Raw genomic sequence first — 26,622 nt, 5'->3', positions numbered from 1 at the left:
AATGTGTTGGAGTAGTTCAGAGGTGGTTTATGAAAATGATGCTTAGAGAATGATTGAATGCCTCAGAGGAAAAAGTTTAGACAGACAGGGCTTGTTGTTACAAAAGTTTAGAAGAATATGGGGCGATTTGATGGAGGTTAGAAAATCCTGAATGGCCTCAACAAGGTGAATGTGGAAAGGATGTGGGTGAGTCCAGAACAACGGGACACTATTTTAAATTTAGTCCTTTTAACGTAGGAACAAGAGAGGAAACGTCTTCTCTCAGAGAACCATGTGACTTTGGAGTTCTGCCTCAGAATGCAGTGGAGTTAGAGGAAATTATATACCTCAAATATCAGAAGTTTAACTGTATTATCGCATACTCTACGATGTCCAGGCAGTCAGTTGAGGGTGCAAGTGAGATGGGTTTCTGCCAGTAAGTTTTACGTTAGCAAAGTTGCATTATTTAAGTGATTTATGCCGCAAATAAAGTATAACAGCGACGTGTATATCCCCTGCATTACAGTTCTATTACTCAGCGTGTGTTTTTAATTTGGATTATGTGGACTGGAATACTTGATCAAATGGCATATTCAATCTACGAGCGTCCCATAGATGCTGGTTAATGAAAAGCTTGCTGTACATCCTTAAAATGAGACAACAAAAATTGGGGAGTTTCTCTTTGAATATAAGAATATAAATATTGGCTGAGGAGACAGGCAATGGAAAGGCAGCGCGATTACCCACGGGAATCATCACTGTCCTGTGGTACAATTGTGGCTTCTGCTGGTTCGAAGGACCCAGTTCGCAGTACGTAGTCAGTGCTGAGTGCCATTGTGTTTACCCAGTGTGCATGGCCCTGGAGTGTTCTGCACATAACCCCCTGAAAACAGATCACACATACAATTTATAAAACAGTGACCAAACTGGCCCCTGAATATTTGTTCTGTTTTGTTTTGCTAAGACCTTAGTATACAGTGGAGCACATTCACAACATCAAGTGTGCAATCAGTATGTACATATATGCTGACTGTGCACAAAACAATTTAACATAAAGTGAGTTTTGAAAAGATTTGTAGCTCAGGTTGAGGTTCTGGATGTAAGTTTGCTCGCTGAGCTGGAAGGTTCATTTTCTGACATTTCATCACAAGATAACATCATCAGTGAGCCTCCGAATGAAGCACTGGTGGTATGGCCCACTTTCTATTTATGTGTTTAGGTTTCCTTCGGTTGATGACACCATTTCCTGTGGTGGCGCCATTTCCTGTTCTTTTTCTCAGGGGGTGGTAAATGGGATCCAAGTCAATGTGTTTGTTGATAGAGTTCCATTTGGAATTGTCATGCTTCTAGGAATTCTCATGCGTGTCTCTGTTTGGCTTGTCCTAGGATGGATGTGTTGTCCCAGTCAAAGTGGTGTCCTTCCTCATCCATATGTAAGGATACTAATGAGAGAGGGTCATATCTTTTTGTGGCTAGTTGATGTTCATGTATCCTGGTAGCTAGTTTTCTGCCTGTTTGTCCAATGTAGTGTTTGATACAGTTCTTGCAAGGTATTTTGTAAATGACATGGGTGTTCCGTTGGTCTGTCTGTAGGTTTTGTTGTTGAAGCTTGAATTATCATCAGGGTGCTGGCAGGTGGGACTAGATTGGGTTGGGATATCTGGTCAGCATGGACGGGTTGGACCTAAGGGTCTGTTTCCATGCTGTACATCTCTATGACTCTGTGACTCTAAGCTAGTGAACCTATGCCTTACAACCCATTTCACCTTCAACAACAAAACCTACAAAACAAAGCAAAGGTACACCCATGGGATCTCCGATATCAAGGTTCTTAGCAGAGCCTCAAGCAAACAGCTCTGCCAACAATCCAACCCAAACTTTGGGTCCGCTACGTGGATGACACCTTTGTCATCACTAAATGAAACAAATTAGAGGAAACCTTCAAGACCATCAATAATCTCCTTACTGGCATAAAATTCACTAAAGAGGAGGAAAAACAACAACAAACTGCCATTCCTAGATGTCACAGTAGAGCGAACAGCCAATGGAGAACTTCAAACCAGCGTCCTCAGGAAAACAACACATATGGACCAAATACTGAACTACAGAAGCAATCATCCACAAACAGAGCTGCATCAGAACATTACTTCAGTGAGCCACCACACATTGCAGCACAGAGGAACTATGCAGAACAGAGGAAAATCACCTAAACCGTGTATTCAAAAAGAACGGGTACCCAATGAACACAGATTTCTCAGCAACAAACCCAAACAAGCAGGCAACACGCATCCAGAAACCCTAGCCACTCTCCCCTACATCAAAGACATCTCAGAAATGACTGCCAGGCTACTCAGACCTCTTGGCATCATGGTAGCCCACAAACTCGCCAACATGCTAAAACAGCAGCTAATGAACTTGAAAGGCCCTATACAGACAATAAACAAAACTAATGTTATTTACAAAATACCTTGCAAGAACTGTAACAAACACTGCATTGGACAAACAGGCAGAAAACTAGCCACCAGGATACATGAACACCAACTAGCCACAAAAAGACATGACCCTCTCTCACTAGTATCCTCACATATAGATAAGGAAGGACACCACTTCGACTGGGACAACACACCCATCCTAGGACAAGCCAAACAGAGACACACACAAGAATTCCTAGAAGCATGGCATTCCAACCGGAACTCTATCAACAAATACATTGACTTTGATCCCATTTACCAACCCTGAGAAAAGGAACAGGAAATGACTTATCCACAGGAAATGACATCATCAACCCAAGGAAACCTAAACACATAATTAGAAAGCAGGCCATACCACCATTGCTTCATTTGGAGGCTCACTGATGATGTTACCTAGTATGGTGACGAAACATTGGAGAACAAAGCTACCAGCTCAGCGAGCAAACCTACATCCAGAATTTAACACAAAGCCCCCCTCTGAGCTCCAACACTGAAACTGATGCCTCACAAACAAAGAATTGAGAGTAAAACAAAGAACTGCAGAAATCTGAAACTAAAACAGTAATTGTTGGAGAAACTCAGCAGGTCTGGCAGCATCTGTGGAAAGAAAAACACAGAGTTAACATCTCGGGTTCAGTGATCCATCTTCAGAATTGAACATCTTGAGAATGGTCTTCAATGACTTTAAAAAAAGCACACCTTGTTGCCATGACAACATACCCAGGGAAATTCACCTTATAGAGAGAATACACAGCCAGCAATTAGAATCAAATTGACAGGATAAAGGAAGGGTTGTGATGGGGTTGATGTACAGGAAATGGTTCCACACATAGTGAATCCAAATCTCGAGTCCAGAAATCTAATATAATAACTAATAAATCCAAAAAAGTCAAACCTTCATTTTCTAACCAACCTGTTCAGAGTTGCAATAATACAAATCTGGTGCAGGTGAGACATCCTGGCTCAGAGCTAGGGACATTGCCACTGCACCAAAAGAACCCGTTCAACTGGCAGATTCTTTTCTTAGATGCTCAGAGATGTTATAATGCATGTTGGAGCAGGTGGGACATGAACCTAGGAATCCCAGCTCAGAGGTAGGGACATTAGCACTGTGCCACAAGGTTCTAGAATTTTTTTAAAAAACACATTCAGCAAAGTTTCAATGAAATGAGATTTTGGACAGGCTGATGACCTCTCTGTCGTAGAATCCCTACAATGTGGAAATATGTCTTTCTGCCGAGTGAGTCCACACTGACCCCCTGAAGGGCAACCCATCCAGACGCAGACCCCACCCTATTCCCTTAAACCCACATTCTCCCACATCCAATCCACCATATCCCTGGATACTACTGGCAATTCAGCTTGTCCAATCCACTAACCTGAATATTTTTAGACTGTGGGAGGAAACCCATGCAGACACAGGGAGAATGTGCAAACTCCACACAGTGACCTGAGGGAATCGAACCCGGGTCCCTGGTGCTGTGAGCCACTGTGCCGTCCATGCGTTTTGTCTTTTGTTTGACATCTCTGAAAGTGGGTTTGTCAGATGGATCATCCCCTCAGCACTTATCGCTGAAGGTGATGCAAACACTCCAACCTTGTCCCTTGCCCTCATGTGCAGAGCTCCTCCATCACTGAGCCAAACAATTCACGAAATAAACTTTTTATTTAACCTAATTTTCTAATCAACCTGTTCAGAGAGATGTTATAACTTACCTCTGGAGCAGGTGGGACTTGATCCTGGGGCTCTCGGTCCAGGGACAATGACTTTATATATCCAATAAAGCTTATTATTGCTTTCAACTGTTTACTGAAACACCTACTTCATGCTGTGGAATCCTTTTTGCTTCCAGTGAGGAGCCGGTTCTCATGTTGAACTTGGGATATTGTACGGTGCATCTACAGCAGTTGGACAGTCTCAGCACTATCAACCCTCCAGCCCACAAACCTCTTTCCCCACAGTCCACAGATACCCCCTCCATAACACAAGACTGAATTAATTGCACAGAGTCTAGTATCCCGTCACCAAGTCACCCTCTATTTACATGCGCACAGTACATGGATTCTGACCAGCTAACTCGAGAGTCAGTCCTTAGTCTGAGGAGACTCTGAATTTCCTGTTTATTTATTTTTTTCTTTTTTTTTTGAAAACTTTACTCAATAATTCCACCACCAGGAAACCACCCAGTGAACCAGTAACACGGAAAGCCCAATAAGGGAAATGTTTATCTGTGTCTGCCAGGGCTCCCTGACTGTGGCTGTTAACCTGGCCCACGTTCCAGTCACTACAAAGACCACCAGCCTCTTTCACCTGGCTTTCGTACCGCTCAGACCACTGCTTCAAAAAGTGAACCCCACTCACGTCTTGGGCCCTCCACACTTTTATCGTTCTGTCCTGCGAGGAGGAAAAGATGAGCCCGTCACCGCCCCACTTCACACAGGTCACCGACTGCGTGTGTCCCGTCAGGATCTTATCACACAGTCCCAGCATCGTGTCCCAGATTCGGACGCTGCAGTCCTTGGACGCACTGGCCAGGTAACGACACTGTGGATTTCTGCCCGGACAGGCAAAACAAAACACAGCACTTTGTTAAAGAGCGAGAATCATGCTTAAAAAAAAAAATTGTACCTTTTTTTGTGAATTAAAACTTCATTGCTGTGAATGAGAAAGAAAGTCCAGTTAGGCACGGAGCCTGTCACAACTTTATCAGACCCACTTTCCCTTTCCCAACATCAAACCTGTCCATCCTGAGAGCATTAATAAATTTTGGTCAACAGATAGTAAGAATATCACGGAACTATTACAGTGCAGGAGGTGGCCATTCAGCCCAACATGTCTGCACCAGCTCTCCGAAAGACAAAAACCAAATTGCTCGTCCTCCTCCCTTCATGTTTTCCTTTTTCAACTAACATTGATTGAACCTGCCTCCACCACATTCTCAGGCAGTGCATACCAGACCCTAACAGCAAGGCAGTGCATACCAGACCCTAAACACTCTATGACCCTGTGTGTGTCATAGAGTTACAGAGATGTACAGAACAGAAACAGACCTTTTGGTCCAACATGTCCATTCCAACCAGCTATCCCAAATTAATCTCATCCCCTTTGCCAGCATTTGGCCCATATCCTGATTCCTGAAGAAGGGCTTATGCCCGAAACATCGATTCTCCTGTTCCTTGAATGCTGCCTGACCTGCTGCGCTTTTCCAGCAACACATTTTCAGCTTTGGCCCATATCCCTCCAAACTCTTCCTATTCATGTACCCATCCAGATGCCTTTTAAATACTGTAATTGTATCAGCCTCCATCACTTCCTCTGGCAGCTCATTCCATACACAAACCAGCCCAAGTTGCCCCTTAGATCTCTTTTTAATCTTTCCCTTCTCATCGTAAACCTATGCCCTCTAGCTTTGGACTCCCCCAACCTGGGAAAAAGACCTTGGCTATTCAGCCTCATGATTTTATAAACCTCTGTAATGTCATCCCTCAGCCTCTGACGCTCCAGGGTAAAACGCCCCAGCCTTATTCAGCCTTTCCCTGTAGCTCAAATCCCAACAATCCCAGCAACATTTATGTACTTTTTTTCTGAACTTACCCTTTCAAGTTTAACAACACCCTTTCTACAGCAGAGAGACCAGAATTAAATGCAGTATTTTAAAAATGGTCTCACTAATGTCCTGTACAGCCACAACATGACCTCCTAACTCCTATACTCAGTGCACTGACCAAATCTAGGTAAGTATACCAAACACATTCTGCACCCTATCTTCTTGCAACTCCACCTTCAAGGAACTATGCACCTTTTGTTCAGCAACACTCCCCAAGGCCCTACCATTAACTGTGTAAGCCCTGCCCTGGTTTCCCTTATCAATCTAAACTTAAACTCCATCTGCCAATCCTTGGTCCAATTATCAAGGTACCGTTATACTCCGAGATAACCTTCTCCAGTGTCAACAGTGGTATCTGCAAACTTACTAACCAAATACCTTCTATATTCACATCTAAATCATTTATATAAAACGAAAGAAAAAAGCAGTGGATCCAGTGAAAAAAATTTTTCACGTGTTTTTTGGCATCTGTTATGTATCACTTTGAATCTGTGCCAGCTTACTGTCAATCCTTTCTTGAGGGGCAACACTTTCTTCCACTTAGTGTCCACAATTCTGAATGCATCTATCGGATCTCCACATCCCCCAGGAAAACAGCTCAAACTTTTTTAAAATCGACCTTCACGATAGGGGTCCTTCATCCTTGGATTCATTTTTGTGCAGCTTTCCTGCATTCTCCTCCAAAGGTGTGTGCAGTTCAGAGTTAGACAGAGTACTCCAGCTCAGGCTAAGCAAGTGTTTTATGCAACTTGTATCATTATATAAAGGTACGGAGCAATACAATAACATTGTATGTTGCCTTGAGTGTAACAAGTGTGAGCCCTCAACACATTTTATAAACTATAAGCAACAATTCTCGTGTATCCTCAATTAGCTATGACCCACTTTGCAGTGCTTCTAAATAATGCATTATCGCTCGTTCAGTACAGCAAATGGAGGGGAAATTATCTGTCCCAAAATCTCTACTGCTCGGAAGCAGTTAGTCACTCATTGAAATTGCGGACTCAAGGACTTCAAGCACAAAATTCTATGCCAATAGTCCTGTGCAGGTCTAAGAGAGTACTGCACTGTTGGAAGTGCTACTTTTCAAATCACTGAGCTACAGTGCTGATCACCATCTCAAGGTGGATGTCCTCGAGTTGTGGGCCACTGAAGTTAAAAGTGTTGTCGAAAGGACAACTGTTCGAAATCTGGCTATATAGTTCTTTATAAATTATTTACTCACATGTGCAGCGGTTCCCAGCAAAGATATGTAATCCATTTCGAGTGTCCTGTCAGAACTTTTCCAATTTGCTTGCCGGTCCTGGGATCCCACAGGAATATCTGAAATTAAACAGGCAATGTACAACTTCACCCAAAAACACACGACTTACTGAGACTTCAGAAACCACCCACCAAAAGCTTCTACTCCCAGATTCCAGCTTACTTATTCAGGCCTCACTCAGAGTCCTGTTGTTTTACTGAGACAAGCAGGGTGTTCAAGAGAAATGTAAAATTCATGGCCATATTTTGAAATGCCTACTTTTTAAACAGCTCCATCTCCCTCTTAAACAGGGATTAGTTGCTGAGACAGTCAATGGAAAGCTTAAGAGTGAAAAAATAATTAATATCCAATAATTAACACTGATTGACAGTTTGATAAATGTAGACAAACCCTAGAGGGTAATTTTCTTTCTTTTAAAGATTAAATACCTGACTATTCTTGCACCCAGAAGCCAGTGTTTTTCCATCAGGAGACCAGGCAATGCTCAATACCCAGTGCTTGTGACCTAAGGGAAAAGAAATGAAACCCTTTTCAGGCACATTAGTTCCTGTCCATTTTGCCAACTTTGAATTATTAATGAAAGACACATCGCTCAAATGGAAAATTAACTCATCCACTGTAACTTGTCGGAGTTTCATTGGTTCATTAATAATCGCAAGGGCTCAATCTCATTTCACTCCTGCCATAAAAATTGCACTGAATTAAAGAAAGACAGATAATCAAAGGCAAGGCACAGAAATGGTGTGAGTTAAGAGGAAGTTTAAACTGCAATTGCCAGAGTGGGACCATTACTGCCTTGAAATTGAGTTTTCAATTGAACAAGATTAGAGTTGTCCACAATTTTAAATAGGTTGATGCCTCATTATAAAGTAACAGTATTGGATTCACATAAAAGTTATGTCTTCAAATGGCAATCTTCAAAGGGGCTCAATCCAACGTTATTAGGTCTTTTCACGCTGGTTAGTAGAGCAGAAATTCAATACTGAATATAAAGAAGAATTGGTATTTATAAAGTACATTCATGATCTCAGCATGTTTCAAAGTGCTTTATAACAACAATCTACTGTTTTTCTGTGTTGCCACATAGGAAATGCAACAGCTAATTAAAGCACAGCAAGCTCCCACTCACAGAATTGTGTCAATGACCAGGTCACCAGCTTTTGTTTTGCAGGGTGTTGATTGAGAGATTGACCATATCACCGTTAGTAATTCCCCTACATTTCACCTCGGTATAATGCCCTGGAATCCATCACAGAGTGCAGACAGGACCTTGATTTCACATCTCACCTGAAACATGGAACTGACAATGCGGCACACCTTCGGGCGCTGCCTGGATTACAGTGGGCCATAGCCTCAGGAGTAGGTCAGTCCTCCTGACTCAGTAACACCTGATGAGCTACACTTGACACAACACAGGCTATAACACCACCTCGAATCTCAAAACCAGCCGGTCATCTTTTTGATAAATATCACACTAATCACTTGGAAGGTAACGCTGGGGGAATGGAACCATCTCTGTAATTGCTTTGCACCATGCACTGGCAGACAGTGATTCCTCTATCAGCTGCACATGAGAGTGACTTCCAGAACCAGATTGTAATTGGTGTGCTAACGCTAATCGCGACGCACAGAACTTTGGGGTGACTGCATCTGCACACAGATGTTCAGTTTAGAGGGAATACTACTTGCAGCTTGAGACTAACGGGGGTTTCATATAGAGTTAAACCTCCTCTATTCTGTGCCCAAGCTGTTACAGTGCTTCAGTCCCAACTGGAGAAAGAGCGCCACCTGCTGCATTTCAAATGACATTGTTGAGATGGGAAAGAACATCGACATGCCAGGTTTTAATTATAAAGAAGATAATATGGGTGGGGGGTGTATCTGGGTCACTCTGACTCTTGTGGCTGTGTCCCTAGCTCTGCGCTATGAGACTTAGACTCAAGTCCCACCTGTTGCAGAGATGTGTAACAACATCTCTGAACAGGTCGATTAGAATTTTCTTTATTAATAAAAAGTGCACCTATACAGCGATATTCAAAACCGCTTCTGATTCGAGCCATAGCTCATTATGAGAAAATGATTAAAATTGCTCGGCACGCGCATGCTTGGAAGATTCTAAGATATTCAAGTTAGAAATGTGAAGTTAGCAGCTAGACAGTAAATACCATTGTGGACTAATATACTGAAAATTAACTGAACAAAAGGAATGGGGGGGGGGGGGGTTAGGTTACTAAAATTGGATACAAAAATTGATGAATGGCAGGAACCATGCAATCGATGGATTTTTGGGGGCTAGGAGTGGGGGTGCAGTGGAATTCCCCAGGGAGTGGAGGGGCCTGGGTGTATGTACACGAAGACCACGGAAAGTGGCAGGAAAGGTAGAGAGAACAGTAAGTAAAGCATACAGTGTCCTTGGCTTTATTGATGGAGAACAAGGGCAAGGAGGTGAATTTGACCTCGTGTGAGACAATACTCAGCGAAGCTTTGTATACAGTTCAGGATACCATCTTATAGGAAGGATGTGAATACACTGGAGAGTGCAGAAGCAGTTCATAACAATGATGCCATGGATCAGGAACTTCAGTTTCTGTTTAAATTGGATAAATTGGGACTGTCCTCCTTGGAGAGGTGGGTTAGAGAAGGTTTAATGGAGGTTTTTACAACCATGAGTGGCCTGCATAAAAAAGAAAGGAGAAAAGGAAAACTATTCCCACTCATAAAAGAAATAAGAAAAAGAGAGCACAGATTTAATGTGATGTGGAAAAGTAGTAAGGGTGAAGTGTAGAAATCTTTTTCAGTCAGTGAGGAGTTAGGGTATGGAATGCACTGCCTGGAAATCTGGTAGAAGCATGTTCAAATTAAGGCATGCAAAAAGGCATTATAGTTGGGTACAAATAGTTTGCAACGTTGCAGGGAAAAAGCAGAAGATTGACACAAGGTAATGACACTCAATTCACGAGATAGAGCCTCCTTCTGTGTTGTGACATTTCGGTGAATGCGAGAAAATAAACAGACTGGTCGCTTGAATCCTCAGTCTTGCGTTTCAGGAGAAAAGGTTATTGCAGATTGGGTTTAATTTAGATAAATGTGAGGTGTTACATTTTGATAAGGCGTACCACAGCAGCACTAATACAGTTAACAGTAGGGCCCTGGGAAATGTGGCCGAACAAAGAGACGTAGGGGTGCAAGTCCATAGTTCCTTGAATATAGAGTCACAGGTGGACAGGGTGGTGACAAAGGTGTTTGGTATGCTTATCTTTATTGGTCAGAACATCAAGGATAAGAGTTGGAACTTCATATTGTAGCTGTACTGGACATTGGTGAGGCCACTTTTAGAATACTGCATACAATTCGTGTCACCCTTCTACAGGAAGGATGTTATTAAACCTGAGAGCATGCAGAAAAGACTTACAAGGATGTTGCGAGGGTTGGAGGATTTGAGTTATAGGGAGAGGCTGAATAGGCTTGGGGCTGTTTGCCCGGGGACATCAGAGACTGAGGGGTGACCTTATAGAGGTTTAATCATGAGGGGTGTGGATAGGGTGAATAGCCAAAGTTTTTTTTTGAGGATAGGGGAATCCAAAACTAGACGGCATATGTTTAGGGTGAGAGGGGTAAGATTTAAAAGGGACCAGAGGGGCAACGTTTTCACCCAGAGGGTAGTGCATGTCTGGAATGAGCTGCCAGAGGAAATGGTGGGGGCTGGTACAATTACAACATTTAAAAGGCATCTGGATAAGTATATGAATAGGAAAGGTTCAGAGGGATATGGGCCAAATGCTGACAAATGGGATTAGGTCAAAGTTGGAAGGTCTGTTTGGTGCAGACAAGTTGGACCGAAGGGTCTGTTTCTGTGCTGCATGCCTACGACGCTAAATGCTACTAACTTAATCAAGCTACAGGTACAAGCTAACAAATTAAGTCATTGTCCTCTGGTCTCACTCCCCAATATTGTTTGAAAATGCTCTGATGTAAGGCTGGAAGGGAGGCCAGTCACCTTCCCAGGAGGTGCTGCATGCATCAGGATTCCAAACCAGACAGCAAAAATCTGGGACCACCCACATTGATGTAATGGTCAAGACAGCACAGCAACGCTTCTTCCTCCTCAGGAGGCTAACCAAATTCAGCATGTCGAGAAGAAACCTCAACAACTTTTACAGATGCACCATAGAAAGCATCCTATCTGGATGCATCACGGCTTGGTACAGCAACTGCTCTGCCCTGGACTATGAAGAAGATATAGAAAGTTGTGAACACGGCCCACACCAATCTCCAATCCATTGACTTCATCGACGCTTCTTGATGATGTGGAAAGGCAGCCAACATCACCAAAGACCCCTTGCACCCTGGTTATAATCTCCTCCAACCTTTCTGTCAGACAGAAGATACGGTGGGCGGCACGGTGGCACAGTGGTTAGCACTGCTGCCTCGCAGCGCCAGAGACCCGGGTTCAATTCCCGACTCAGGCGACTGACTGTGTGGAGTTTGCACGTTCTCCCCGTGTCTGCGTGGGTTTCCTCCGGGCGCTCCGGTTTCCTCCCACAGTCCAAAGATGTGCAGGTAAGGTGAATTGGCCATGCTAAATTGCCCGTAGTGTTAGGTAAAGGGGTAAATGTAGGGGTATGGGTGGGTTACGCTTCGGCGGGTCGGTGTGGACTTGTTGGGCCGAAGGGCCTGTTTCCACACTGTAAGTAATCTAATCTAATCTAATCTAATCTAAAAAAAAGCTTAAACCCATGCACCAATAGGTTCAAGAACAGGTTCTTCCTCGCTTTTTTAGAATTCTGAATGGACCTCTCAAATTTCAAATCTAATATTGATCTTGATTTTTGTGCACCATCTTTGCAGCCGTAACATTGCATTCCTCGCTTTGTTCAATCACCCCATGTTTGGTATGATCTGCCTGGACAGCACGCAAAACGTTTTACTGTACCTTGATGTGTGACAATAATAAATCAGATCAAATCAAAAAAGTTGTGTGTTGTGTTGGAAAGAATTGTGTAACTCTCAAAGTGAACTTGCCTTTACATGTGAACTGAGAGGTTTCTGTTGACAGATCCCAGAACCGCACCGTAGTGTCCCCTGATCCACTTGCTAGATACCTTTAAACATCAGAGACAATGGGTCAATACTGCACACCGTATGCCATTAGCACCATGTACATTCAACTACACCAACCATTAGCAGTGCTACACAGTTAATAACAGAGGTGCAGTAGACCATTCTACATATCAAATTCAGCTTCGCCTCTCAAACAGATCATGGCTGATCATCTCACCACTATCTCCACATCCATTAATGTCATTAGTATCCAGAAATCTATTGATTGCTGTCTGAAACATACTCAGTGACAGAGCTTCTGCAGCCTCTGGGATGGAGGATGCCAGAGATTCACCACCTTCTGTAAAAGGAAATTCCTCCTCATGAGACTAAGTTCCCTGGTTCTGGATCCACTACTCGGGGAACATCATGTCACGCCAGGTAAGTTTCAATGACATATGACACAACTTTACAGCAAGGGATGTCATCTGAAGAATTACTTCCCGGGTTTCTACACAGACCTGATATTAAGTTCAGACGGGCACCCAAAGCTCTCACGTCCCCTGCCCAAAAACACACTTACTGTGTGAAAAACTCGGGCATTTTGAGAATGTCAGAAAGTATCATGCATTACTACGTTATGCATTACGCATAATATTGTGCATTACATTATGCATTCCTACACAAGTGCTTTTGTTTAAACTTAAGCATATTATTTTTCATATTATTTTTACAGACAATGAAGTGCCTTTGAAATGCAGACAGTTCAGAAAAGATTTACCTTACCAGGATGTTGCCAGGAATGGAGGATTTGAGATATAAAAATAGACTGGAAAGGCTGGCACTTTGCTCACTGGAACGTCGGAGGTTGAGGAGTGACCTTTTATTGAGGTTTATAAAATCATGGGGAGCATATATAGAGTAAGTGAAAAGGATCTTATCCCGAGGGTGGGTGAGTTCATAGCCAGGGGCATATTTTTGAGGTTGGAGGAGAAAGATTTAAAAACGACATATGGCACAACTTTTTTTTGTTTACATGGAGAGTGCTTTGTCTATGGAATGATCTTCCAGAGGAAATGGTGGATCCGGGTACAGTTACAACATTTAAAAGACAAAAGATAAATCCACAAACACAAAATGTTTGGAGAGTTATGGGCCAAACATAGGCAAGTGGGACTAGTTGAGTTTGGGATTATGTTGGGCATGGACTGGTTGGACCGAAGGGTCTGGTTCCATACTGTACGACTCAGTGACTCCATTGCTGAAATGTGGGAACTATGGCAGCCAATATGCAGACAGCAAACTCACACAAACAGCAATGTGTGAATGAGTTTTTGCAATGCTGGTAGAGGGGTAAATACTGGGTAGGACAGAGGATAAATTCCTGGCTCCTCTTCAGAATAGGGGGTCTTCAGTATCTACCTGAGCAGGCAGTTGAGACTTTGATTTACCATCACATTTCAAAGCCCTGAGCAGGCTGGGTAGAGTAGATAGGGAGAAACTGCATCCACTTGTAAAAGGAACAAGAATGACAGGGTAAAGATTTAAAGAGATGCATGAAAGTGCTAAGGGTGATGTGAGGAAATGATCTAACTCAGCGAGTAGTCAGGGAACAGTGCCTGGAGACTGAGGCATTCAAAAGGGCATTGGATGATTATTTAGAGTCACTGAGTCATCCAGCACAGAAACAGTCCCTTCAATCCATGCTGACCATAATCCCAAACTAAATACTACCTGTGCTTCGTCTATATCCCTCCAAACATTTCTTATTCCTGGACTTATCCAAATGTCTTTAAAACCTTGTAACTGCACCCACATCCACTATATCCTCTGGAAGATCATTCCACACACATACCACCCTCTGTTTAAAAAAAAAGATTGCCCCTCATGTCCTTTCTTTTATCTTTCTCCTCTCACATTAAAAATGTGCCCTCTACTCATGAAATCACCCACCCTAGGAAAAAGACAACTGCCATTCACTTTATCTATGCCCCTCATGATTTTACAAAACTCTATAAGGTCGCTCTCAACCTCCTATGGTCCAGTGAAAGAAGTCCCATTTATTTGGATAAAAATTCAGGAGACTGGGGTACGAGGCAATGATGCTAGTTTAATAAGCCCATGCAAGTATGATAGGCCAAATGGCCTTTACCTTTGCATAAACCTTTTATCATGTATAAGAGTACATTTCTAACAGTGCAGCATTTCCCCCAGTACTGTACTGGAGTAGCAGCTTTAGTTTTTGAGCTCAAAACCTGTAACAGAACTTGAAGCAGGATGTTTGTAATTGAGGGATCAGGGAGCTACCAACAGGGACACAGCTAATGTAAAAGGAACAGATTCAAATAATTTTTCTCTTCAAGAGACTTGCCTCCCAGTTGGACTGAAGGCCACTGAAATGACCGCTTCAGCGTGTCCTTCCAAAGAGCTGGTACAACGCGTCACAGCCCGAACCCGAAACACAGCCTGCGGTTGGTAAATAATGTCAATAACATTTTCCGTTTCCACCTTTTGCTCTTGCAGTGTCTTCTCCAGCGAGGTGACAATCTCAGTCTCATGCACAAAGAAGGCCAACGGCGGGGGGTCATCCTGAAATCATCAGAAAATGCAGTTTCATTTATTTACCCCAGTGGCCACCCGCTATCCAATGGTTCTACTACAAATCAACAACAAAGTACTTTCATACCCACAACCTCGGTCACCCCAGACTGACAAGTACAGCAGATACACAGGTACCTGCAAATGCCCCAAGCCCCTCACCATCCTGACCTGGAAATATATCTCTATTCCTTCAGCGTTGCTGAGTCAAAATCCTAGAATTGTCTCCGAGTGGGGAAAATTAGGGATGGGCAATAAATACTAGGCCCAGTCAGCGACACCTACATCCTGTCAATCAGGATAAATAAAAAATGAACCACTGGTCATCAATCCTGACTGATACAACTTCTGATTACTCATGTAACAAAGATAGTTAAAAGACAGTGATTTTCCTCCCCCTTGTGTCCTTGATTAAGAGTTCAGCTTGCAGGCCTGTTTTCGATTCCTCAAAGTTGAACTCTGACAGTGGGAGGTGTCTGCCTTCCTATCAGCACTCCCCCAGTGACTGTACAGCCCTGATAAAGTCTGTGCACGTATTCACAGTCACGACCTCATGTTCTATCAGACTGACATAACCGGGTCATGTGTAACTCTCTGGGTAGCACTCTTATCATGGAGTCAAGTGTTGAGAGTTCAAACCCATCCCAGGGGCTTGAGCACAAAAATCTAAGCTGACACTCCATTGCAGTATTAAGAGAATCTCTCAATTCTTTGTCCATACTGAAAATTCCTTATCAAAATTTATTTTGCATATCTTATTCATTCATTGGAAAAGGCACTGCTACCTCACAGCGCCAGGGACTCAGGTTCATTTCCAGCCTCGGGCGACTATCTGTATGGAGTTTGCACATTCTCCCCGTGTCTGTGTGGGTTTCCTCCAGGTGCTCTGGTTTCCTCCCATAGTCCGAAGATGTGCAGGTTAGGTGGATTGGCCAGGCTAAATTGCCCATAGTGTCCGGGAATGTACAGGCTAGGTGGACTGGTCATGGGAAATTGCCCGTAATGTCCAGAGATGTACAGGCTAGGTGGACTGGTCATGGGAAATTGCCCATAGTGTCCAGGAATGTACAGGCTAGGTGGACTGACCAGAGGAAATGCAGGATTACAGGCTCTGGGGAGGGGGGGGAGTGGCACAGGAGGAAGAGGAGAAGGTGCTGAGCTGCCTTCTTAAACCATTCCAAAAACCCAATGGCTATAGCATCGGTCAGCTCCTACACATTTTTAAAACATGTTCGCATGTGTAATGACACACCTCTGGGGCAGGAGGGACTTGGCCTTCTGGGCGAGAAGGGGGATACTAGCACTGCACCATAAGACCCTCACTATCCAAGGCCTGGGTTTGCTTCAGAGATCAATCAGGTTCAGGTATCTTCAGATTGGTACAACTTAGACCTTGTGCCTGTCTTGTGCAGCACAGGTGAATCCTCTGTTAACTCAACTCCTGTACGTTTAACACATACAGCTGAAAACACAGCCACGATTGGAAGTGGGAAGACATGCAAGAGTCACAGTATGTGCCATGGTACTCCACACACGACAGTTTAAAATGTGAAATGATTTTACCTTTGCCAACAGAACATTGCACACAAGCTGCAACTTGTCTGGGGTTATGTCAACTGGAACGTCTAAAGGTGCCCCCAGAGTCTCCCCGCTCTCATCTTTGAACTGTACCAGCAGTCGCTGGCTGCCCTCCTTCATGGCTGGACCCTAAATAAGAGCTGGAGAGGAAAAATGGAGAGAGAAGCCAATCAACCATCAAGGGCTGTGAAAACTGCAGCACTTGTAATCATTTTGCAGATCTATCAGCAAATCAACTGATCGGGCCAAAATCAGAATGGTCTGCATGAAAGAAGGTCAAATTAAAATGAAAGAAAATGCGGAAAGCTGCAACAAAAAGGGATTCGGGGTACTTGTGCACGAAACACAAAGCCAGCACACAGGTGCAGTGGGTAATCAGGAAGGCTAATGGAATGTTGGCCCTTATTTCAAGGCGGTTAGAGTATAACAGAGTGCTATACAAGGTGCTGGTGTGAGACCACATCTTAAGTAATGTGAGCAGTTTTGCTCCCCCTTATAAGGGAAGGTTTTGTTTCAGTGGAAGCAGTTCAAAGAAAATTCACGAGGATGATCCCCAGTTAGACAGGTTGGGACTCTACCCATTGGCATTTAGAAGAATGAAAGGAGACCTCATTGAAACCTACAGGATTCTTAAAGGCCTTGACAGAGTAATTGCTGAGAGGATGTTTCCACTCATGGGAGAGTCCAGGTCCAGAGAGCATTGTCTCAGAATAAACTGAGATGAAGAGGAACTTCCTCTCTCAAAGGGTTGTGTTCCTCTGGAAATCCTTGCCTCAGAGAGCTATGGGGGGGCACATACTGTATGCATACTTCGGGCAGAGACTGATCAAGAGTCTATCAGGGACTCAAGGGTTACAGCGAAAGGGCAGGGAAGTGGATGTGAGGAATGTAATATCAGCCACAATCCTATTGAATGGTAGAAGAGGCTCAGAGGCCAAATGGCCTACTCTTGGTTCCTGTTTGTTATGCCTTATTTTGGTCACTTGATCAGAACTGAAAAGTTACAGAGAGCTCTTTGAGAAGACCAAAATGGAGGAAGCACGTGGATGTGTCAAACTGGGAACTGCTGGATGACGGATGTCACAAAGTGGTTATGTACAGTGAGGGAAGGTACAAGGTGGATGAGTTGCCCATACCATGACAACTGAGCTTTTGGCAGTAGCAGCATAATGGTTGGCAGGAGAATGTTATTTTTAACAACGGCCCTCAATCCGAGGTCCAGCACAGGCACAATGGTGAAAACTCCCAGAACATTAATCACAATCTAATATTAAAAGGTTTGTTAATCATAAAATGCTGCCTCACAGCAGGAGGTCTTTAGTTGGGTAGACTTTAAACCTGGTGAGCAAACACCAAGCAAGCAGAGTGCTTTGTTCAGAGCGGTGTGGAGCTTCCTACAGATTGGCGAGGTTACATCCACACAGATAAGTGGTGAGTATTTCATCCCAATCCTGATTTGAATCCTATTCGCGGTGAAGAGGCTTTCAGGGAGGGATCAGGATGTCAGATTTTTGTTAAACTGACAATAGTTCAATCTGCAGCCCGAGTTGCAGTGTTTACTGAACTAAGTATCTTTATGCTGCATCACAGAATAGAGTCCAGTTCACAGAGTTATGTGGCCGGTGAACCTGGTTTGCCCGTTGCTGCATATCAGGTGAATGAAGGCATACTGTATGTTACTGGGTCACAGGATCCATATATAGGGGCTGCACAAACGCTGAACTCAAGGAGAAAATCAAAAATTAACAAAAAAATGAGAACTCACACCAAAGAACATAAACTAGAGCACAATTAAATGAAACAGGTTAAGTTCCACAACTGCACAAAGCCCCAAACATTACAAAGCGTTCTCATTTGTCAAAAGGCTCTGTATTTAAGTCCTGTTCCAGAGATCTGAACACAAAATCTAGGCTAACATTCCAGTTCAGTACTGACAGCAGTGATGAGTACTACCGACAGAATTGAGCACAGCATCATCAAAGGTATTAACTTTCAGAGAAGACATTAAACCATGCCCTGGTTAATTCTCTCCCATAAAGCATTCCATGGCACCTTGAAGATTGACAGGAGAAAGCGACCCAATGTCCCGGTCAATATTTTTTCCTCAGCCATCATCACAAAAAAGAACATTTTCCTGGCCATTCAAAGCTGTTTGAGAGATGGTGCTGTGCTTGGATTCATAGAAACCCTACAGTGTGGAAGCAAACCATTCGTCCCATCAAGTCCATACCGGTCCTCTGAAGAGCATCCTACCCAGACTCACCCCTGACCCTATCCTGCATTTCCCAAGGCTAATCCACTTAACCTGCACATCCTTGGACAGATTCTTTGCCATGCTTCCTACTGTACGGCAGCAATTAGTTCATTTAATCAAAGAACATGCTCTTCAGCTGTTCATAAGAAGCAGAGTGCTCACTGTTTGATGCGATTCCACATTTGAGCAGCTACTGAACAATCACAAGTGCACTAATAGCTACACTAAATGAATTTAAATCAGTTAATATCACTGGAGATTTTAACATGGTGCATTTACACTTGCTGGAAGTAACTTGTATTTATACAAGCATCTGCAATCCTCATTATCTCCAAGTTTATACACAGTGACCTAGTCTCTGCAAACAAAAGGAATATGTTCAAGACTTATTCCTTTTTGGAATTACCTGGGAGATTGGGGAGCTTAAAGTTTGCCATTGCTTTCTATATGACAACGATCCCTTTTCTCCTGTGTATAAATCATTGTGATTATTTGAAATTTGGCATTCTTGCATTTATCCTGATGAGCACTAAACAAAAAGCATTGGCAACATGGCTCTAATCTCAGCAAGATTACTTCCCAGAAGTTCATCAACAAATAAGTGTTCTCCACCATTCCAAGCTGTCTATTAAAAACACAATTTTTGTCTTAAACTAAGTGATTGACTTCTGTAATGTCCCATGAGTTTATGGAGTGAGCAGCTGATACATTCTGAGCAGATGGATACAGTTACGTTTTATGTATTGTTGATTCATCATTAGCTGTAACCCATCACTGGTATTCTCTAATCACCCATTGGAAATGGTGATGAACAACCTCATTGTACTGCTGCAGCCCAGTTAGTGAGGGTGCACTAACAGCACAGAGAGAGGGATGTCCAGATCTTCCAACCTAGCAAAGGAGTGGCTAATATATTTTGCCCACGTGAGGATGGGCAACCACAAATGTGTGTCCCTTGGGAACTCCAGTTCCCAGGATCACAGGGCTCCAGCCCGAAACGTCGATTTTCCTGCTCCTCGGATGCTGCTTGACCTGCTGTGCTTTTCCAGCAACGCACACAACTCTGATCTCCAGAATCTGCAGACCTCAATGTCTCTTATGCCTACTCTATTGTCTAGTCTGGCTCTATGAGCTAGCGCCAATCTCCTACCTTCTCCCCATATCCCTGCACACCATTACCACCCAATGCAGTACTCTCTTTGAGTACCTCAAAAAAATTGTCCATGGTCAGATTTGAATCCAGATCCATGGGACATTAAAACAAAATTGCAGATGCTAAAAATCTGAAACAAAACAAATTGCAGGAGGAACTCAGCAGTTCTGGCAACATGTGGACAGGAAGCATAGTTAGTGTTTGGAGTCCAGTTGTGAAGAACTGGTCTTGAAACATCAAACTCTGCTTTGTCTCCACGAATGCATGCCAGGCTGCTGTGGAGTTTTCTATTTTAGCTCCACAGAACATTACTTGGGTCTCGAGAAGCTGATGAAAAAGTCTGGGGGAAGGGGAAGTAAACTCTCAGGTGTGCAACACTGAAGCGAGGGGATGGAAATTGTTACAGTTTCAGAACGTGGCAACAGTAACAATTCAGATTGTTACAGTTACAGGGTTCTACTGCACAGCCCAGCAGCCAGGTAAAGGAACACACCTGAGAAACAAAGGATCGAGAAGGGGGGAGTCTGCTGGAGATGCAATGATTAGAGAGTTTCCAGCAGTGGCCTGGTGAAAGGGGATTTTACCTCACCCCCCAGCCCCCAGCCCCCACCGTTATTAACCCGAGAGTGACTCCTACAGCTGAAGGAATTCCCAATCAGATCCCCAGCATCAAGCATTCACATTCAACAGCAAAAGCAAAACTGACTGCAACTTACCTTTAAATCCCGAAAAGCAACAGCACATGGACTGATTGTGAACCTGGCAACTGTCCAAAACCCGACCTGACAGGGAAGGGGTAGCAAGAGTCTCCGCTTTCAATCTTCCCGGAGAACAGACTACGGCGCCCCCTCGGTCTGTCCGAACTGGGAGGCCAAACAGCAGCTAGGATTTTGTTTCGATTCAAGCTTTCCTCTTTAGGAAGAATTTCTCAATTGTTCTTTAGCATCTTCGTTTTGGCTGCCAGAATAAACTTTTTTTTTTAAAAAAAAAGCAATCAAGATAACAATGTTTTTCAGTAGACAGGCAGGAGGCTGGAAGAACACAGCAAGCCAGGCAGCATCAGGAGATGGAGAAGTCAATGTTTTGGGTATTAACCCTACTTCCGGACGAGAAAGGTTGGAGGACTAATTTCCACTGCTTAAAGAAAAATAACAATGTATTTTCCTAACAGAACGCAAAACAAAAACTATTAACAAATCCAAGTTCCTTTCCCTGAACCAATTACTATCTGACTCCAACTCTATAAAAATGCTGCTCCAATAATAATTATTAAACTTACATTAAATTAATCTCAAGTCCACACAGTCTCTGTCTTCTCCGCTGTCTTCAGTCTTCTGTCTACTGATCTCCCTGGATTGTCTTCTTACTTTTTACCGTTTTTAACAGGAAAAAGTACCTTTAATACCTGAAACATTGACTTCTCCAATTCCTGAAGCTGCCTGGCTTACTGTGTTCTTAGAACAAAGAAAATTTACAGCCCAGGAACAGGCCCTCCAAGCCTGAGCCAATCCAAATCTACTGTCTAAACCTATTGCCCAATTCCTAAGCATCTGTATCCCTCTGCTCCCCACCTATTCATGCAACTGTCCAGACTTATTTTAAATGAATCTACCGTGCCTGCCTCTACCACCTCTGCTGGCAATGCGTTCCAGGCACCCACTGACCTCTGTGTAAAGTACTTGCCGCTTGTATCCCCCTTAGACTTTTCACCTCTCACCTTGAAAGGGTGACCTCTCGTTATTGAATCCTTCACCCTGGGAAAAACTTATCTCTATCTATCCTGTCTATACCCTTCATGATTTTGTAGATCTCAATCAGGTCGCCCCATCTCCTTTTTTCTAATGAAAACAAACCTAACCTACTCAACCTCCCTTCATATCTAGCACCTTCCATACTAGGCAACATCCTCTCCAAAGCAACCACATCCTTTTTGTAATGTGGCGACCAGAACTGTACACTGTTCTTCCAGCCTCCTGTTTGTCTATTTGGATTCCAGCATCGGCAGGTTTTTTTTTGTCTCTAACAATATATTTTGACAGGCGACCTCTTTGCAGATCACATATTTTCTGTCCATAGAAATGATCCCGAGCTTCTAATTGCCTGCCACTTCAACACACCACCCTGTTCCCTGGCCAACATCTTTGCGTCAGGCTTGCTGCAGTGCTCCAATGAGGCCTAGCTCAGGCTGGAAGAACAGCATCTCATTTTCCACTTAGGGACCCCGTAGCATTCAGGATGCAACATCGAGTTCAATAATTCTCAAACCTGAATACCTTCTTCTGTGTCCTTTATTCAACCCTAACCCCAGGACCTGTCATGACATGAGCTGCTTTCCATTTTCACCTCCTTGTAATCCCCATTATCAGCTTTTCTTTCTTTGAGCATTCTATTACCCCTCTCTTTGACCCCTGACTGTTATTTTCTCTCCATAGGCTCCATCTGCAGGGGATAAGCACATTAAAAATGTGGAGCTTATTCAAGGAATAGCTCCTGTGTGTCCTAGATAAGTATGTACCTGTCAGGCAGGGAGGAAGATATAGAACACATGAGCCGTGGTTTACTAAGGAAGTGGAATCCCTGGTCAAGAAGAAGAAGAAGGCTTATGTTAGGATAAAATGTGAAAACTCAGTTAGGGCGCTTGAGGGTTACAAGGAAGTCAGGAAAGACCTAAAAAGACAGCTCAGAAGTGCCAGGAGGAGACATGAGAAGTTGTTGGCGGATAGGATCAGAGTTAACCCTAAGGCTTTCCACAGGTATGTCAGGAATAAAAGAATAACGAGAGTTAAATTAGGGCCAATCAAGGATAATAGTGGGAAGTTGTGTGTGGACTCAGAGGAGATGGGGGAAGCACTAAATCAATATTTTTTGACAGTGTTCACTATAGAAAATGAAAATGTTGGCGAGGAAGATAGAGATACTTGCATCTAGACGAGAAAAGATTGAGGTTCACAAGGAAGAGGTATTAGAAATACTGCAGAGTGTGAAAATAGACAGGTCCCCTGGGCCGGACGGGATCTATCCTAGGATCCTCTGGGAAGCAAGGGTAGAGATTGCCGAGCCTTTGGCATTGATCTTCAAATCATCATTGTCTACAGGAATAGTGCCTGAGGACTGGAGGATAGCAAATGTGGTACCCTTGTTCAAAAAGGGTAGTAGAGACAACTCTGGTAATTACAGACCAGTGAGCCTCACTTCAGTTGTTGGTAAAGTGTTGGAAAAGGTTATAAGAGATAGGATTTATAACCATCTAGAAAAGAATAATCTGATCGGGGACAGTCAGCACGGTTTTGTGAAGGGTAGGTCATGCCTAACGAATCTTATTGAGTTTTTTGACAAAGTGACCAAACAGGTAGATGAGAGTAAACTGGTTGATGTGGTGTATATGGATTTCAGCAAGGCGTTCGGTAAGGTTCCCCACAGTAGGCTATTATACAAAATGCGGAGGAATGGGATTGAGGGAAACATAGCAGTTTGGATCAGTAATTGGCTTGCTGAAAGAAAACAGAACGTTGTAGTTGATGGAACATGTTCATCTTGGTGTCCAGTTACTAGCGGCGTACCGCAGTGGTCAGTGTTGGGTCCACTGCTGTTCGTCATTTTTATAAATGTCTTGGATGAAGGCGTAGAAGGGTGGGTTAGTTAATTTGCAGACGACACTAAGGTCGGTGGAGTTGTGGATAGTAACGAAGGATGTAGTAGGTTGCAGAGAGACAGAGATAGGATGCAGAGCTGGGCTGAGAGGTGGCAAATGGAGTTTAATGTGGACAAGTGTGAGGTGATACACTTCGGACAGAGTAATTGGAATGCAAAGTACTGGGCTAATGGTAAGATTCTTGGGAGTGCAGATGAGCAGAGAGATCTCGGTGTCCATGTACACAGATCCCTGAAAGTTGCCACCCATGTTGACAGGGTTGTTAAGAAGGCATACAGTGTTTTGGCCTTTATTAATAGAGAAATCGAGTTCTGGAACCAAGAGGTTATGCTGCAGCTGTACAAAGCTCTGGTATGGCCACACTTGGAGTATTGTGTACAGTTCTGGTCACCACATTATAAGAAGGATGTGGAAGCTTTGGAAAGAGTGCAGAGGAGATTTATTAGGATGTTGCCTGGTATGGAAGGAATGTCTTATGAGGAAAGGCTGAGGGCCTTGAGGCTGTTCTCATTAGAGAGCAGAAGGTTGAGAGGTGACTTAATAGAGACATAAAAGATAATCAGAGGGTTAGATAGGGTGGACAGGGAGAGCCTTTTTCCAAGTATGGGGAAGGCAAACATGAGGGGACACAACTTTAAAGTGAGGGGAGATAGGTACAAGACAGATGTCAGAGGTAGTTTCTTTATTCAGAGAGTAGTAAGGGCATGGAATGCTTTGCCTGCAACGGTCGTAGATTCGCCAAGTTTAAGTCATCATTGGACAGGCATATGGATGTACATGGAATAGTGTAGGTGGATTGGGCTTCAGATTAGTATGACAGGGCGGCGCAACAGAGGGCCGAAGGGCCTGGACTGCACTGTACTGTTCTATCTCTGCCTAACTACTCAACATGCTCTCCGCCCACCTCCTCCACTCCCCAACCTCTGTCTTCAGCAATAAATACCACCTTTTCCTAGCTACTACTAGTTCTGAGGAAGGGTCAATGGACTCGAAACATTAATTCAGCTTTCTCTCCACAGATGCTGCCAGACCTGCTGAGTTTCTCCAGCAATTCCAGTTTTTGATTCAGATCTGCAGCATCCACAATTCTTTGTTTTATTATAACTAATTATTTATCCTGTTCATCTATCTAATTTGTGGTGACTGACCTACTTTGGCTACCAGACACACAAGCAACGCCTTGATTTTTAAAAAAAAAAATCAACTTTGTCTACTTTGCTACCTTCCCCCACTCTCCTCCCTGACCTATAACCTTCATCCCCACACCCCACTCACCAATTGTACTCTATGCTACTTTCTCCCCACCCCCACCCTCCTCTCATTTATCTCTCCACCCTTCAGGCACTCTGTCTCTATTCCTGATGAAGGGCTTTTGCCCAAAACATCGATTTTCCTGCTCCGCGGATGCTGCCTGAATTGCTGTGCTTTTCCAGTACCACTCTAATCCAGAATCTGGTTTCCAGCATCTAGCATCTGCAGTCATTGTTTTTACCCTGAATCCATTGTTTTTACCTATAATTTGACCTTCCCTACCTTACTGGTGTCCAGGAAGGCAGTTCAAGAAGGCAGCTCACCATCACCTTCTGCAGGGCATCAGGAATGGGCATCAAATGCTGGCATAGTCAAAGAAACCCACATTGCACAAATGAATAAAAGACACTCGTTCAGCCCCACAAAACTCCAAGTCATCTGTGTTCCTCTAATTCTGGCCTATTGTGCATTCCCAATGTCAATCATCTCACATCGGTGGCCCGATTTTCACTTGCCTGCCTCAACTCTGTAATTTACTCCCTCCCTGCTGCTCTCTGCCTTATCTTGTTTTCCACCTCAAAGACTCTCCTTAAGACTTACTGCAAAAATCACAGAATTGTTATAGCACAGAAGGTGGCCATTCTGCCATTGTGTCAGCACCAGCTCTTCAAATGCACATCATTACCTACTTCTTTGACCAAACTTTTGGCCATCTGCCCTAATATAACCTTATATGCCTCAGTGTCAAATTTTGCCTTATAGCACTTCCCTGAGTAATTTTGGGCTGTTTAGGATGTAGCTCACTGAGCTGGAAGGTTCATTTTCAGACATTTCATCAGCATACTAGGTAACATCTTCAGCAAGCCTCCGGACAAAGTGCTGGTGGTACGATCTGCTTTCTCCTTATATGTTTCAGATCCTGTGGGTTGGTGATGTCATTTCCTCTGGTGACATCATTTCTTATGGTGATGTCATTTCCTGTTCTTTTTCTCAGTGGGTGGGAAATGCGATCCAAGTCAATATGTTTGTTGATAGGGTTCTGGTTGGAATGCCATGTGTGTCTCTGTTTGGCTTGTCCTAGTCAAAGTGGTGTCCTTCCTTACCTGTATGTAAGGATACTAGTGAGAGAGGGCCATGTTGTTTTGTGGTGAGTTGGTGTTCATGCATCCTAGTTGCTAGTTTTCTGCCTGTTTGTCCAATGTAGTGTTTGTTACAGTTCTTGCAAAGTATTTTATAAATGACATTAGTTTTGCATGTTGTCTGTATAGGGTCTTTCAAGTTCATTAGCTGCGGTTATAGTGGATTGGTGGGTTTGTGGGCTACCATGATGCCAAGGGGTCTGAGTAGCCTGGCAGTCATTTCCAAAATGTCTTTGATGTAGGGGAGAGTGGCTAGGGTTTCTGGACGTGTTTTGTCTGCTTGTTTGGGTTTGTAGCTGAGAAACTGGCGGACTGTGTTAATTGGGTACCCTTCCTTTTTGAATACACAGTATAGGTGATTTTCCTCTGCTCCTTGTTGTTCCTCTGTGCTGCAGTATGTGGTGATTCATTGGAATAATTTTCTGATGCAGCTCTGTTTGTGGATATTAGGATGATTGCTTCTGTAGTTCAATATTTGGTCCGGATGTGTTGTTTTCCTGTAGATGCTGGTTTGAAGTTCTCTTTTGGCTGTTCGCTCTACTGTGACATCTAGGAATGGCAGCTTGTTGTTGTTTTCCTCCTCTTTAGTGAATTTTATGCCAGTAAAGGGATTATTGATGATCTTTGAAGGTTTC

The 26,622-nt window shown here is 43.5% G+C and overlaps 2 protein-coding genes across 3 annotated transcripts in view; one reads left to right on the top strand and one right to left on the bottom strand.

Annotated features, from left to right (window-relative positions):
• Positions 1-20,852, bottom strand: part of nle1 (notchless homolog 1 (Drosophila)) — a 35,422-nt gene extending 14,570 nt beyond the window's left edge. The window contains exons 1-8 of one of the 2 annotated variants that reach the window (XM_043718174.2): positions 20,662-20,852; positions 16,524-16,678; positions 14,734-14,951; positions 12,345-12,424; positions 7,751-7,827; positions 7,284-7,381; positions 4,813-5,005; positions 727-862 (exon numbers count right to left, since the gene is read on the bottom strand). In XM_043718174.2, the coding sequence (XP_043574109.1) occupies positions 727-862; positions 4,813-5,005; positions 7,284-7,381; positions 7,751-7,827; positions 12,345-12,424; positions 14,734-14,951; positions 16,524-16,658 (937 nt within the window). In that variant the 5' untranslated portion in view covers positions 16,659-16,678; positions 20,662-20,852. The remainder of the gene's footprint in view (positions 1-726; positions 863-4,812; positions 5,006-7,283; positions 7,382-7,750; positions 7,828-12,344; positions 12,425-14,733; positions 14,952-16,523; positions 16,679-20,661) is intronic. The other variant, XM_087977239.1, reaches the window with a different exon arrangement.
• The window catches only part of LOC122563925 (aldehyde dehydrogenase family 3 member A2-like), a 56,361-nt gene continuing 47,622 nt past the window's right edge, over positions 17,884-26,622 (top strand). The window contains exon 1 of the mRNA XM_043718179.2: positions 17,884-17,969. The gene's annotated coding sequence lies outside the window, so the exon portion shown is untranslated. The remainder of the gene's footprint in view (positions 17,970-26,622) is intronic.

The sequence above is a fragment of the Chiloscyllium plagiosum genome, unplaced genomic scaffold (assembly GCF_037043375.1).
Source record: "Chiloscyllium plagiosum isolate Xiang-an unplaced genomic scaffold, Cpla_swu_hap1 HiC_scaffold_31, whole genome shotgun sequence".
Taxonomy (NCBI): Eukaryota; Metazoa; Chordata; class Chondrichthyes; order Orectolobiformes; family Hemiscylliidae; genus Chiloscyllium; species Chiloscyllium plagiosum.
The sequence above is the reverse complement of the archived record's forward strand: the minus strand, read 5'-3'. Positions and strand labels throughout refer to the sequence as shown.